Source organism: Cnephaeus nilssonii (assembly GCF_951640355.1).
Source record: "Cnephaeus nilssonii genome assembly, chromosome: 7".
Taxonomy (NCBI): domain Eukaryota; kingdom Metazoa; phylum Chordata; class Mammalia; order Chiroptera; family Vespertilionidae; genus Cnephaeus; species Cnephaeus nilssonii.
This window is the reverse complement of record NC_137078.1, coordinates 72,374,642-72,390,760: the sequence shown is the minus strand read 5'-3', so window position 1 is coordinate 72,390,760 and position 16,119 is coordinate 72,374,642. Positions and strand designations below refer to the sequence as shown.

At 47.6% G+C, this 16,119-nt stretch overlaps 1 protein-coding gene across 1 annotated transcript in view; it reads left to right on the top strand.

Annotated features, from left to right (window-relative positions):
• The first annotated feature begins 1,840 nt into the window (after positions 1–1,840).
• DHCR24 (24-dehydrocholesterol reductase) overlaps positions 1,841–16,119 on the top strand; it is a 28,401-nt gene continuing 14,122 nt past the window's right edge. The window contains exons 1-5 of the mRNA XM_079776307.1: positions 1,841–2,164; positions 5,392–5,547; positions 12,630–12,735; positions 13,397–13,515; positions 15,306–15,569. Coding sequence (XP_079632433.1) covers positions 1,934–2,164; positions 5,392–5,547; positions 12,630–12,735; positions 13,397–13,515; positions 15,306–15,569 — 876 coding nt within the window. The 5' untranslated portion in view covers positions 1,841–1,933. The remainder of the gene's footprint in view (positions 2,165–5,391; positions 5,548–12,629; positions 12,736–13,396; positions 13,516–15,305; positions 15,570–16,119) is intronic.

Below are 16,119 nucleotides of genomic sequence, written 5' to 3'. Positions count from 1 at the left end.
GGTTCGAATCCGGTCAAGAGCTTGTACCTCGGTTGCAGGCTCCTCCTCGGCCCCGGTCAGGGCGCATGCAGGAGGCAACCAATCGATGTGTTTCTCTCACATCGATCTTTCCCTCTCTCTTCCACTTTCTCTAAAAATCAATGGAAAAATATCCTTGGGTGAGGATTAACAAAAAAAAAAGAGAGTAAAAAAAGTAAATAAAGCAAGTGAAATCAATTTAAATACTATATTTCACTTAACCTAATATATCAAAATATCATCAGTTCACACACAATCCACATAATTACTGAGATATTTTGCATTCTCTTTTTTTGTACTAAGTCTTTGAAATCCACTGTGTTTCACACTTAAAATACATCAAAATTTGACCCTGGCCCAGTAGTTCAGTTGGTTAGAGCATCATCCCAATGTACCAAGGTTGTGGGTTTGACCCCTAGTCAGAGCATAGAAGAATCAACCAATGAATGCATAAATAAGTGGAACAACAAATCAATATTTCTCTAAAATCAAATTTTTTTTTAAAAAAAAAGTACATCACAGTTTAGACTAGTCACATGCCAAGCCCAATGCAAACAGCCTCTCACTATTTGGACTTTGATCATTACTGAGTATGTGAGCCTCTGCCTACATTCTTCATTCATTCATTCATTGGTCAACAAACACTGGGGTGTCTATTATGCACCAAGCATTATGCTGGTAACTGGAAATATAAAAGTGAATCAGACATTGATTGTTCTAAAGCTCAGTTTGTGAATGCGAGAAACACATAAAAAGACCAAAAAATTGTGAAAGAATCATGCCTGACAGAGATGCACTATTTTAGCAGCACCTGAAAGGGGAAGGAAGTGACGAAGAGTGTAATTAATGTTGAAAGTGGCCCTGAGCTGCCTTCAAGGATGTGTGATGTTAGCTCTATGAAGGGGATGATGGGAAAGGGCATTCCAGAGGTGCCAGCTTGAGCAAAGGCACTGAACCGAGCGAGAGTGGGGCCCAGGGACCCTCCTAAGAATGCATGTTAAAGCAAAGGTAAAAGAAGAAAGTGGGTAGCTACGTAGCGCCAGTTGACACACCTGGTAAGTTGTCTGGCTTCTAAAATAAAAATCTCTGACACTTCTTAAAATTTCAGAAGAGACGAAATGTAAATGACACCATATTTAGGCTTTTGCCGGTAACAGTCGCCGCTCCTCTGGACTGGCTGCTCCATGAGGGCAGGGCCATCTGCTTTGCTCACCACCCTCTCCCAGGGCCTGCAACACAGCCTGGCACAGAGTGGGCGCTAGTTCCCTCCATCATTCTCCCCCCTTCAGCCCTCCCCAGCTGCCTCAGCAGATTGGGAAAGGGGGGAAGATTGCTAGCCAAGCCCGTAATCCCCAAGCTGCAGGGAGATTTACACAGGGCCGTGGGGCGCCTCACCCCACCTCCACCCTCCCCTCGGAAGGTAACGCAACGCGTGACTGCTTCGCCCGCCTCTCGCGAAGGCGCCACCGAAGGAGATGGGAAAGGAAGCAGCCGCGCCCGTCGGCTAAGGAGCGGTCCCCGCAGCCCCCAAGACGGGAAGCCCCGATCCCGCCTCCCGCGCCCCTGCAACACCCGCGACGCAGAACACAGTCGACCCGCCAGCGTCTGGGTCCCTGGCCAACCCCTCCCCGCGCGTCGGCGCAAAGGCGGGTGGAGCGACCTGGCTCCTTCAGCCAATAAAAGCAGCGGGCACCTGGTCCGATCTCCCGCGCGGCTCGCCATTGGTCGTCACCCGAGTCTCGGCCCACCGAACCTTTGCGACCCGAGCCAATCGCGTGGCAGCGAAGCGACCCCCCCCCCCCTCCCCGCTCTTTAGGAGCCGGCGACGGGCGCAGGCGGGCACTGGGCGGGTGGCGGTGATCGGCGACGCGAGCCGGTACCCCCCTCCCCCGCGCGGCGCGCCGTCGGCCTCGCCATGGAGCCCGCCGTGTCGTTGGCCGTGTGCGCGCTGCTCTTCCTGCTCTGGATCCGCGTGAAGGGGCTGGAGTTCGTGCTCATTCACCAGCGCTGGGTGTTCGTGTGCCTCTTCCTGCTGCCGCTCTCGCTCATCTTCGACATCTACTACTACGTGCGCGCCTGGGTGGTGTTCAAGCTCAGCAGCGCGCCGCGCCTCCACGAGCAGCGTGTGCGGGACATCCAGAAGCAGGTGAGCACTCCCGGGCGGGCGTCCACCCCGGGCTCGAGGGATGGAGCGGTCTGCGTGCTCCGCCGGGCGCGAGGTGCGGAGTGTTCTGCGGGGCCGGGGGAGCCCAGCCCGCACGAGGAGATGACGCTCCAGGGGGGGGTTGAACTCAGAAATGTGATGGTGGGGGCTTCCCGGGGAGAAAGCGGGAGGGGTAAACAAAGGCTTGGAGAGAATAAAACATTGCTCCGATGTTTATGGAGTTCCCGCTATGTGCCGAGTACCTGCGGATACCGGGAGGAATATAAAGAATCCTAAGAGAGGGGTGTTGGGCGGGGGTGGGGGTGGGGGCAATGAGCTGGTAGCTATCACCAGGCCGGAGCAATTTCTGAGGAGGGAGGGCTTCCAGGAAGTGGAGCTGGCCAGAGGTGTGAGCGGGTGTGAAGGCAGGCGGAGTGGGGAAGGAAAGTCAGTTTGGAGCTAGGTTATGGAGGCGACTTCAATGTAGAGATTACTCTGTACCACCAAGGAGCTTCGGACACATTCGAATAAAGGACCAAAGTGACCGGGTATAGCCCTTAGCCAAGGTGAGGAGCCTTGCAGCCTCTGGGCCAGATGCTCACTCCTGGACAAGACAGTTGCCCACTTTCCAGTACCTCTGTACACCCTCCCGTGCGTCCGCACCCACAGAGCCTTGTCCTGCCGCTGCTCAGAGCTGAGCTCCTTGCGTGCAGGGCTGACATAGCCATCCGGCCTGGGCAGGTCCGTGGCTCCCTCTGCCCTTCCTTACGTTCCTCTCTTACTAGCGTCAGGTTGCAAAGAGCTTCTGTTTCCTGCTACCCGCCTCGCCACAGGTGTAGCAGCCTCCATGTTCTGTGTGCACCGTGCTGGGTGCTGCAAGCAAGAATGTGAAGATGGATGCTCAGAGCATTCCCACAAGGGAGAGAGAAGCCGTGGTGGGAGTGGGAGAGGGCAGTGTCTGCCAGTGCTTTGCTTGGGCTGCCCTGGGTTTTGCCCGTCACAGTCATGGCTCCAGAGCCCTGCCTACCCTCCCTCCCCAGCTGTACCCTCTTTCATAGCCCTTTCCATGTGTTCAGATTCTCCATTTAACTGTTTCTCTCCCCCATCAGAGTGTGTGGTCCTGGAGGGCAGGGACTGTTAGCCAACTCACCTCTGACTCACGGGACCTGGCCCAGAACAGCCCGCTGAGCTCTCTTGTGTATTTAAACTAAACCAAAGGGGCCCGACCAGCCTGGAGCACCACCCCGGACCTGCAATGTCCCTACTTTCTAATCCTCACAGCAACCCTGGTAGGTCTTGTACCTATTCTACAGATGGGAAAAACTGAGGTTCAAACTAAGTCAGTGCTCAAGGTGATATAGCAGGTAAATGGGGCTGGAACCAGGTCAGCTGATTTCAGAGCCTGAACTCTGACATTTTTTTCTTTCCCATCCCATCCCATTCCATTCCACACCGTAGGTCTGGTTCTGTTGCCTCACACCTGGCATGTAATAGCTACCGAACTAGTTGCCCCTCTTCTGGGCCCTCGCCACCTCTCTTTGGCACGTACATAGTCACTCCCCACAGCATGGCCTCCCTGCCGAAAATCTTGGTTAGCTCCTCTTCAACCAATGTTTCAGGCTTTATGGCTTCCACATCCGCTTCATGCTTTGTGGCCCTCCCTCCGGCTTGAACATAGCACCCTCAATCCGTTCCCCACACCTCTGAGCTTGCATTGTGTCCTAGGACTGCAGTGGGCAGGGGCAAGGCCTGCTTGATCATGGAATCCCTCCTGCCGTTCCTTCACCCCTAGTCACAGGATCCCTTCCTCGATAACTCCCCTCTGCTCGGACACCTCTACTTCCCGTGGCACCCTGGCCTCTGATCGGAGGAAAGTTCTTCCCCATGTTGAGCTGTTTGCCCGATCAGCTTCAATGCAATCCCCTTCCCAACTCCTGGTTGCAAGTGATAAAAACTCAGCTTAGACTGGTGAGCAAAAAAGGGGATTTTATTGACCCAGGTCCTGGAAATCCAGGAGTAAAACTGGCTCGGGCATGACTGGGTCTAGGATCCCTCATCTCCACCTTCCCATCCACCTGCAGTCTCGGCTCTGCTTTCCTCTGGGTTGACTTCGTTCTCAGGGAGGCTGTCGCCCTGTGGAGGCCCCAGCAGTTCTGGCTTACATCCAACCAGCTTAGCAGCCCCAATACAGCGAGAGTGCCTCTCGGAACCAGTCTTATTGGCGTGACTTGGGTCATAGGCCCGATCCCTGAACTGGTCAGTATGGCCTGGAGAGTGGACTCATATGCCTGCCTCCTGGGGCAGGGCGAGATCAGCATCACCTGGGCCAAAGGAAGATGGGAGTGTTAGAAGAAAATAAAGAAGAAATGGATGGTCACAGGTTATAGCAACAGCTAGCCACACACACACACACACACCCGTCCTTGTCCATCTCAGTAGGAAGGGAGCACTTCCTCCATGTTCCTGATCACTTGTCATCTCCTGGGCCATTTCTTCTCCTTGTTTTGTGCTCTGGTCACTTACAGTAGAGGTTTTGCAAAAGCTCTTCCTTCCATTGGCTTGATGGTCCTTCCCTGCCCTTTCTCGCCCCTCCACCTGATACCTGAGTTAACCCATGCAAATGCTTAGAACGGAGCTTGGCACATAACAAGCCCCTGAACATGTTAGCTGTTACTCTGTTGACTGTTAATACGAGCCCACCTGTCCTCCCAGAAGTCTGATAGTCCTGGTTGTGAATCTGGGCTCTGCCCTTCCCTGGTTGTATAACCTTGGGCACGTCATTTTGCCTCAGTGTTCTCATTTGTAAAAGGAGATCATCCCAACCCCCTGGTGTTGTAGTAAGGGTTAAATGAGACAGTGCCTGGCACAGTGCAAGCACCCAGTAAGTGTTATCATTTGTATGGTTGCTACTGTCGCCATTACAAAACCTTTCCTGACCTTCCCAATTAGAGTTAATGTTCTCAAAGCACTTTGAACCTGTATTTTAGCTCTTTCTTCATTCCTTCATTCTGCCTTGTGGTGTGGCAGCTTTCCTGTCTGCCTCACTCACCAGGAAGATTCCAAGAGGGTAAGGCCGGTGGGCCTCCCAGGTCCTAGAAGCAGGCAAGGGCTCTGTAAATGTTTGCTGACACGGGCAGATATCCTTCCCAGCTCCCCTTCCTGAAAGCAGGGCTGCGAGTTGCTGTGGGGATGCAGGGGGAGCTAGCTCAGCCTCTGTTCCTTGGTTGCAGGTACGAGAATGGAAGGAGCAAGGCAGCAAGACCTTCATGTGCACGGGGCGCCCTGGCTGGCTCACCGTCTCGCTCCGGGTCGGGAAGTACAAGAAGACACACAAAAACATTATGATCAACCTGATGGACATTCTGGAGGTGGACACCAAGAAACAGGTGAGAGTGGCATGGTCCCCTGGCTCTGGGAGTGGGCGGGGCACTGCCCCTGGTACAAGTGACTTGCAGCGGAATGGTTTCAGCCAAGGGCATCCCAGAGTGGACAGGACTGAGAACCTTGGTCATCACAGAAGGTCCTACTGACCATTGCCAGCCTCAAAAGCCTCACAGCTTTGAAAGAGATTAGTTATAGCCCCATCTCACAGGTTGGCAAACTGAGGGTTCAAGGGGATTCTTTGATTGTCTGCAGTTCCACAGGAAGACAGATGGGTAAACCTTGGGCAGAATGAGCGACCAAGGGAATCTATTTAGCCTCTGCCGGTAAGGAGGTATGCTGTTAAACAATGGGTGTGGAAGTAGCTGGGAGGGTGGGCCTTGTCGCAGGCTTCTGGGGACCCACTTGTTAATAGCTGTAGACACATGCATACTCTTTGGCCTATCTAGTAATTCTATTCTCAAACCTGGCTAAGGAAACAGGAAGTAAGCTTTAATCAAAGACAACACAGAGCAAGGCTGTATCACAGCTTGCTTGCTTTCTTCCTTTCTTTCAACACAGTTTCATTTCTAATCCAAGACAACACAATATCCAATAGTAGGGAGTTATTAGATATATATATCCACATGATGGCATTTTGTTTTGAGGCCATGGCCAAATTACATAATCTCCTGTGCCTTTCCTCCCTAAATAGCTTTATTGAAATATACTTGATATATGATAAACTGCACATAACGTACAATTTGATAATACATTTTGACGTATGTATGTGTACACCTGTGAGACCATTACCACAATCAAGACAATGAACATACCAATCACCCCAAAAGTTTCTTCTTGCCCCTCGGTGATCCCTTTTGCAGGCCCTCTCTGCCTCTTCCCTCACATCTCTAGGCAAATAATGACTTGCTTTTTGTCACTGTAAATTTGATTGCAGTTAGAGTTTTGTATAAATGGAATCATGCATTATGTACTCTGGTTTTGTCTGGTTTCTTTCACTCAGCATCGTTATTTTGAGATTCATGCACGTTGAAGCATGTATCAGAAGTACATTCTGTTTTATTGCTGAGTAGTATTCCATTGGATGAATATATCACAGCTTATTTATCCTTTCACTTGTTGATGGATATTTGGGTTATTTCCAACTTTGGACTATCATAAATAAAGTGTCTAGGAACATTATGGGCACACTTTGTATGGAGATATGCATAGGAATGGCTGGATCATATGATAGGTGTATGATGAACTTTTTAAGAAACTGCCAAATTGCCTTCTAATGTGGTTGCAGTATTTTACATAAATGTTTAATGCTGTTATAAATTTCCCCCTTGAGCCAATCCACACATTTTGATATGTTATCTTTTCATTTTCATGCAATTCAAAATACTTTCTGGTTTCCTTTTAGATGTCTGCATTGGCCCAGGGGTTATTTAGAAGTATGTTATTCCATTTCCAAATATTGGGGAGATTTCCAGAGCTCTGTTACTCATTTCTAATTGAATTCAGTTGTTGACAGAAAATATACTTTGTATGATCAGAATGTTTTTCAGTCTATTGAGATTTACGTTGTGGCCCAGAATATCTTGGTAAATGTTCCATGCACATTTTTGTTGTTATTTCTTTTCTTTTTTTTGAGTTTGTTTGTTTGTTTGTTTGTTTATTTTACATTCAATCTTATCTTGTACTAGAGGCCTGGTGCACGAAATTCATGCACGGGGTGTGTGTCCCTCAGCCCAGCCTGCACCCTCTCCAATCTGGGACATCCCTCTCACAATCCAGGACTGCTGGCTCCCAACTGCTCGCCTGCCTGCCTGCCTGCCTTCCTGATTGCCCCTAACCGCTTCTGCCTGCCAGCCTGATTGATGTCTAACTGCTCCCCTGCCACCCTGTTTACCCCTAACTGCCCTCCCCTGCAGGCCTGGTCCCCCCAACTGCTCTCCCCTGCAGGCCTGGGTCCCCCCCCAACTGCCCTTCCCTGCAGGCTCAGTCGCCCCCAACTTCCCTCCTCTGCCGGCCTGGTTACCCCTAACTGCCCTCCCCTGCAGGCTTGATCGCCCACAACTGCCCTCCCTAGCAGGCCTGGTCCTGGCCATCTTGTGGTGGCCATCTTGTGTCCACATGGGGGCAGCCATCTTGTGTGCTGGAGTGATGGTCAATTTGCATATTACTCTTTTATTAGATAGGATTAGTTTCAGGTGTAAGCATAGTGGTTAGATAATCATATACTTCATGCACATTTTTTAAAAATGTGTATTCTGTTCTGGGTTGGTTTGTACTATAAATATCAATTAGGTCAAGGTGGTTGATAGTGTTGTGCAAGTCTGTATCCTTACAGATTTTCTCTACTGATTATTGAAATAGGGCTATTGAAATCTCTGCCTATGATTATGGATTTGTTTATATTTCTTGCAGTTTCATCAGTTTTTGCTTCATGTATTTTGAGCTCTTTTTAGGTATATAAGTGTTTAGGAATTTTATGTTCTTTTGATTAATCAATTGAGCCTTTATAATATGAAATGATCTACTTTATTCCTAGTTATATTCTTTGCTCTGAAATCTACTTCATCTGATATTAATAAAGCCATTCCGCTTTTTTTTTTTACTTGTGGTAGTACGGTGTATCTTTTCCATCATTTTTCTTTTAACCTATTTAGTTTTTTAAATATTCAAAATATATTCTTGTAGGCAGCATTTAGTTAGGTCTTGCTTTTTTTTATCCAATCTGACAATCTGCCTTTTAATTGATATGGTAAGACCATTTCCATTTAATGTTATTATTGATAAGGTTTGGCTTAACTCTATCACCTTGTTCTTTGTTTTCTACTTTTCCCATTTGTTTTTTGTTCCCTTTTTCTTTTTCTATCTTCTTTTGGATTACCAAATAATTTTTTTTAAAAGACAGAATAGTGTTTATTGAATATTCTTTGTTGTTGTTGTTTTCAACTAATTTTAAAAAAATTTGTTTTAGTTTCAGGTGGGTTGCCAAATAATTTTTATGATTCTATTTTAGCTCTTTTGTTGGCTTATTAGCTATAACTCTTTATGTTAGCAGTAGTTGTAGGATTTATGTTATACATGTTACTTATCACAGTCTACCTTCAAATTATAACCTATTTTATGCATAGTATAAGAATCTTATTGTAATTATATGCACTTCCATTTCTCTCCTCCCTGCTTCTGTGCTACTGTTGTCAGACTTTTATGTATGTTATAAAGCCCACACTACAGTATTATTTTATCATTGATTTTATTATAAAACTTATAATCAAAATGGTATCTGCTACTTTGCTTAGTTGTCGACTAAAAGTCATAATTCTAAGTGTCCAGCAAGTAGGCCTTATATGACAGGATAGACAAGTTGAGTATTTTTTTCTTTTCTTTTTTTTATTACCTCTCACCCACCCTATTTTTTTAAATTATTTTTTTATTGCTTTCAGAGAGGAAGAGAGAGGGAGAGAGAGGTAGAAACATCAATGATGAGAGAGAATCATTGATCAGATGCTTCCTGCACGCCCCCTACCCCAGATCAAGCCCACAACCCGAGCATGTGCCCTGGACCGGAATCGAACCTGGGACCCTTCAGTCCACAGGCCGATGCTCTATCCACTGAGCCAAACCGACTAGGGCTACATTATTATTTTTTAATAATCATTTATCTTTTAAAGAAATTTAAATAATAAGAAAAAATCTTATATACTTACCCATCTAGTTGCCATTTCTTCATTCCATTGTGTAGATTCGTGTTTCCATCTGGTTTCATTTCCTTCTGCCTGAAGGACCTCCTTTAACATTCTTATATGGTAATTTTGCTGGTGACGAATCAGCTGTTGTATATCTGAAAACATTTATTTTGCCTTCATTTATTTTCCAGGTTTTATTGTACTAAAATACATAATATAAAATTTACCATCTTAACCATTTTAAATGTATAGTTCAATGGCATTAAATCTATTCATAAGGTTATGTAGCCATCACCACCATCCATCCCCATAATTCTTTTCAACTTGCAAAACTGAAACTCTATACCCATTAAATAATAACTCTCTATTCTCCCCTTCCTCCAGCCCCTGGCAACCACCATTCTACTTTCTGTCTCTATGATTTTGACTACTCTAAGTATCTCATGTAAGTGGAATCATACAGTGTTTGCCTTTTGGTGACTGGCTTAGTTCACTTAGCATCGTGTCCTCAAGGTTCATCCATATTATAGCACATTGTAGAATTCCATTCTTTCTTAAGGCTGACTAATATTCCATTGTACATATATAGCGCATGTTACTTATCCATTCATCTATCAATGGACATCTGGTTGCTTCCTTGTTTTAGCCATAATGAATAATGGTGTTTTGCGCATGGATGTACAAATGTCTTTTCAAGACCCCGCTTAATAATTCTTTTGAGTATATACCCAGAAGTGGAATTGCTGGGTCATGTGGTAATTCTATGTTTAATTTTTTGAGGAGCCACTATACTGTTTTCCACAGTAGCTGTATCATTTTACCTTCCCACCAACAGTGTGCAGGGTTTGAGTTTCTTCACATCCTCATCAACACTTGTTATTTCCTGTTTTTGTGTTTGTTTGTTTTTTTTTAGTAGCCATCCTAACGGATATGCAGTTGCCTTCATTTCTGAAAGATATTTTCACTGGGTATGGAATTCCAGCTTCACTATCCTCTTGCTTGCATTGCTTCCAACAAGAAATCTCTCTCTCTCTCTCTCTCTCTCTCTCTCTCTCTCTCTCTCTCTCTCTCTCAATATATTTTTATTGATTTCAGAGAGGAAGGGAGAGGGAGAAGAGAGGAAGGGAGAGGAAGATAGAGATAGAAACATCAATGATGAGAGAGACTCATTGATTGGCTGCCTCCTGCATGCCCCCCTACTGGGGGTCGAGCCTGCAACCCGGGCATGTGCCCTGACTGGAAATCAAACCCGGGACCTCTTGGTCCATGGGATGACGCTCAATCCACTGAGCCACCACAGCCGAGCCCAACAAGAAATCTCTTATCCTTATCTTTGTTCCTCTGTATGTTACATGTCTTTTTTCCCCACCAGCTGTTTTTAAGATTTTTCTCGTTATCACTAGTTTTGAGCAGTTTAATTATCATATTCCCTGGTATAGTTTTCTTCATAATTCTTGTGCTTGGGATTCATTATAATTTTCATCAAATTTGGAAATTTGGGTCTTCATTTCTTCAAATATTTTTCTGTCTGCTACCCTCTCCTCTTTGAGGACTGCCATCACACATATATTAGGCCACTTGAAGTTGTTCCACAACTCACTCTGATACACTGTTGATTTTAATTTTTCCTCCCAGAGTGTTTCATTTTGAATAGTTTCTATTGCTGTGTGTTAAGTTCACTGCTCTTTTCTTCTGCAATGTCTAATTTTCTGTTAATCCCAGCCAGTGTATTTTTCATCTCAGACATTGTGGTTTTCTAAAAGTTTGATATGGGTCTTTTTTTTTTTTTTTTACTATCTTTTTAATGTCTTTACTTAACTTTTGAACATAAGGAATACAGCAGTAATTATTTTAATGCCAGCGTTTGCTAATTTTAATATCTGTCACATCTGGATCCATTTTATCAAAACAGGTTAATGAGTTTTCTCCTCACTGTGGGTTGAATTTGTCTGCCCCTTTGCAAGCCTAGTAAACTTAGATTGGCTTTTATTTATTTATTTATTTATTAACATATTTTATTGATTTTTTTACAGAGAGGAAGGGAGAGGAATAGAGAGTTAGAAACATTGATGAGAGAGAAACATCGATCAGCTGCCTCCTACACACCCCCTACTGGGGATGTGCCTGCAACCATGGTACATGCCCTTGACCGGAATGGAACTTGGGACCCTTCAGTCCGCAGGCCGACGCTCTATCCACTGAGCCACACCAGTCAGGGCTAGATTGGCTTTTAGACATTGTGAATTTTACCTTGTTGGGTGCTGGATATTTTTGTATTCCTATAACCCTTCTTGAACTTTGTTCTGGGATATAGCTAAGTTACTAGGAAACAGTTTGATACTGTTGGGTCTTGATTTTTTAGGTGGGGTCAGAGCAGCATTTAAATCTAGGGTTAGCTATTCCCCTCTGGGAGGCAAGACTCTTCTGCGTACTCTCCTCAATGCTGTGTGAAGCATGAGGTTTCCAGTCAGCTCATGGGAATAGATACTGTTCGCTGCACTGTTCCCTGTTGTCCTTTCTTGTGGCTCTGTCCCTGGCCTCAGCCTCAGGTAATCTCCTCATGTGTATGCACTGGTCTGTACTCCGTTGAATACTCAGCGGGCACCCTTTGCAGCTCTTCAGTTTTCTCTCTGTACACTTTCCTCTCCAGTGCTCTGTCCTGCAAATTCTATTCACCTCAGTCTTCTGGGCTCTCACCTCAGAGTCCGCTGGGCCCCTGTGTTCCCCCTCTCTCCGCTCCCCATCTCAGCGACCATTAACTTCATTGCCTGATGCCCACTATGTTGAAAACTCTTGTTTTATATATTTTGTCCCTTCTTTGTTTTCAGGCAGCAAGGTAAATCTGGTCCCTTTTGTTCCATCTCGGCTGAAGTCCACATGAAGGCAGATTAATGTGCCCACTAAAAATCACATTTTCTGAGAGTTTTTCATAATGACAGACAATAGTGATCATATTGTGTTAAATTTTAAAAGTAAGATCAGAATGTGTGTGTGTGTGTGTGTGTGTGTGTGTGTGTGTGTGTGTATTTGTATGTGTATGCATTGTATTAAAACATACAAAATAGCAATATAAACATGCGTGGAAAAAGACGGAAAAGACATACACTCCGGTATTAGCATTGATATGGATGACTTTTATTTTCTTCATGTATGATCTTCCAAATCTATAATCTAGAAGGAAAATAAACTAAGTATTAAGTGTGAAGATATTTGAAAGGGTAAGATTAAACCATAGCAAACCCAGAGCCGGAAACCCCGTTCACTGGGAGGAAAGAGACTGTACAGGCTGAGTAGGCATGTCCGCTTTGGTTGTTTGGGACGGTGTGAAGGACACTTTCTGCATGCAGAAGCCCTGTGAGGCCTGGCAGCCTCCTTGTGGCTCAGGGTTTCTCTTCTTGCGTCAACAGATTGTCCGTGTGGAACCCTTGGTGTCTATGGGTCAGGTGACCGCCCTGCTGACCTCCATCGGCTGGACCCTGCCTGTGTTGCCCGAGCTCGATGATCTCACAGTGGGTGAGGACTCAGATGGTGTTAGGATCGGAGCTAAGGCACCTTGGCCCCCCTTCCCTGCAGTGCAGGAGTCTCCACTGTTCCGTCTGTGACAGAAGTTCCCCCCAGTTCCAGAGGCTCCCTTTCTGAACAGCTCAAGTGATCGGGCAGCACTCCTCAATCTCTGGCTCGAACCTGCTTCCCTGTGACATATCCGCGGCTCCAACTCTGCCCTGTGGAGCACACAATATGTCTAGTCTCTTTCCTTCAGGAGGACTTGGGGTCCCCAAAGCCTTCTCTTCTCCGGGGGACACACCTTCAGTCCCTTTAACTGTTCCCATGGGACACAGCTTCCTGCCACCTAAACAACCCCCCTTTTCATGAAGGTCCCTATGAAAATGAGTGCACACAGGCTTGTAGGTCGGGTCTGGCTAGAGGTGAGGGTGTGCCTGCCCTTCCTCTGAACAAGCCCTCACACTCCCATGTGAGCCCCCCCTTCTCTCTCCCGCTCTCCAGACCCACAGGCATGGGAAACCTCCCCTAAGTACAGCCCGTGCTTCCAGCCCTGTCATATCATTGTGCTATGAGCTCCCCAGCTCCAGTGAAGAGCCCTTTACCCAATCCCTGCCTCCCCTCGCACCCTACACCCCGCAGCTCCTCCTGGCTAACACGTGTGTCTCTCCAGGGGGCTTGATCATGGGCACGGGCATCGAGTCCTCGTCCCACAAGTACGGCCTGTTCCAGCACATCTGCACCGCCTACGAGCTGGTCCTGGCGGATGGCAGCTTTGTGCGCTGCACCCCGGTGAGTTCAGGGTCCGATGCCCCACCTGCCTGCCCTGGGCACCCAGGAGCCTGGCACTGGGGAGGTGGCGCCTTGGGGGTGCTTCATCTCAAATACCGTTGTTCAGTCTGGGTCTGTATTCGTAACAACAGCCAAGATTTAAATAGCCCCTTTGTGTGCTCAGACACTGTGTAAATGCTTTACATATACTAAGGCTTTTAATCCTTCAACAACTTTATGGGTTAAGTATATTATTAGCCACATTTTACAGACAGGAAAGTAAGCATAGAGAGGTTAATAAACTTACCCCAGGTCACAGCTAGTAAATCGCACAGAGCTGGATTCAGATCTAGGTTCTTGAGCTCCCAGATCAATGTCCTCAGCCGTCCCTTACACTATACCACTTCTGTAGGGAAGTCGGGCCTCGGTGTCAGATGCTGTGGGAGGTAACTAAAAGCGGTAAGAGGGGTTGTTTTGGAGAAATAAAGAAAATAACTTACTGCCCAAAGTGGGATACCGACGTTAGGGCATTTATCCCAAGGAGTAGGACAGGATTGAACCTTAGAGAAACTCAGATCTCCCGGGCACACCTAAGGGGCCCCTGGGTGGGAGGGCAGTGTGAGCCTTTAGAAGCGGGTGTTTTAGGGAGCCTCTGGAGTCGGCCTCACCGAAGAGTCCAGGGCAGGATCCCCAGCTTGGGAGCTCAGGTCTTGGACAAGAGCGACCCCTTTCACATCAGTTTAGTCCATTTCCCTTCACAGGATGGGCCCTGCCTTCTGACCTATTTATTACCAGCACAGAGGAGAGACAGACATTCGTGAGTGACCTTCTCTGAGGCCCAGGTTCCCGTCTGACAGATGCACTGTCAGGAGAAAGCAGCACACGGATCTGCCTGTGGGATTCACGGGTGGCCCAGGTGGGGACCGTTGCCCACTTCGGCTGTTCCAGAGGCTTCAGCCGGCCTCTTGCAGAGCTTCCCTGCTCCAGCCCCTGCCCCACCGGCTATCCGGAGGGCAGCAAAGACCACACAGCGGTCCTCTGGGTAGAGCCCAGACAAAGCTGGACTTTTTCAAAAGGCACTTGATTAGAATCAAAGAATCAGGTTAGAGTGGCCAGCTGAAAAGTCACTTGTCTGTCTCTAAGGCAGTTGCCCAAACAAAAAAATGATGTTAGGAAGCAGATTTGGGGAAGCAGATGAGGCTTTGCAGGGAGAACGCTGAATCTCTGGACTGGGAGTTGGGTGGCATCTCAGCCTCACAGTGGGGAGGCTTGGGTGGGCTGTGACCCTTGACACATTTTCCTTATCTATTTGACTGGAGTGTGAATGCTCTCTCTAGGCTGTGGGGGGAGTCCATAGCTAATGGCCTGGAAAGGCTTTGTAAATGTGGATACTGGATGGCCCAGAAGGGAGGCATTTTAATGTTCCTCTGGTGACCATGACCCTCAGTGAGGGTTCTGCTCCTTGTTTAGCCGGGGTTGGCCCTTGGCCCCCCGTTTGGGGTCTTTGGGCAGTGCTGGTCCTGGCTTCTTCCTGGGTAGCCTGTGGTCTGGGGGCTGTGCCTAGGTGGAGGAGGAAGGAGGCACTCTCCGTGAGCACCCCCCGACAGGGCCGTGTCAGGCCAAGGTCATGCTGAGGCTGCAGGGGGAAAGCTGAGGCCAGAAAGCACAGTTTGTGAAGTGCCTGTGGGTTTACACAAGATGGTGACAGAACAGGAGTTAGTTCAGGCCGGGCTCTTGGTGTTCCTGCTGACAACGTGCTGTGATGTGGGGCCCAGGCTAAAGGTCTCAGCACGTGTTAACTCTGCTCACAGTCAGAAAACTCAGACCTGTTCTACGCTGTGCCCTGGTCGTGTGGGACCCTGGGCTTCCTGGTCGCCGCCGAGATCCGCATAATTCCCGCCAAGAAGTACATCAAGCTGCGGTTTGAGCCCGTACGGGGCCTGGAGGAGATCTGTGACAAGTTCAAGCACGCGTCCCAGCAGCAGGAGAACCACTTTGTGGAAGGGCTGCTCTACTCCCTGGATGAGGCTGTCATCATGACGGGGGTCATGACAGACGAGGTGGAGCCCAGCAAGGTAGGCCAGGGCATCAGCTGCTGCGGACCAGGCCTGGGAGGACGGCGGCCTGGGTGGGCTGGGACTGACCCCGAGAGCCACGCTGACCCCCTCAGCCTCCCTCTTCAAGGCTGCAGTCTGGGTCAGCACACCTGGGGTTCGGGCCACAGGATCTATGTCAGAGCTGCCTTAGGCAGTGACAGAAGCTTCTGGTTCCTCTGCCCTTACCAACCGCCAGATACGTGCACGTCCCTTGCTAAGTGTAAGCTTTGATCCCCACAGCAACCCCATTTATAGATGAGGAAACCGAGTTCTGAGAGGTCATAGAAACGGCCACAAGGCGGCAAAGCCACGATTTAGTAATTGATTGGATGCCTCCGAATCCAAATGGATACTTCTTCAACTTGCTGTATAATTTTTAATAGCAGTGTTTTATAAGAGTTTTTATGAGTTTTATTAGGAGAGACTTGGAAAGTGTAAGCAAGTAGGAAAGAACAGTCTCTACCTATAACCGTGACCCAAAGCCAGCTGTTGTTAATGTGTTTGGTATATTTATTTCCTCTCTTTTTGG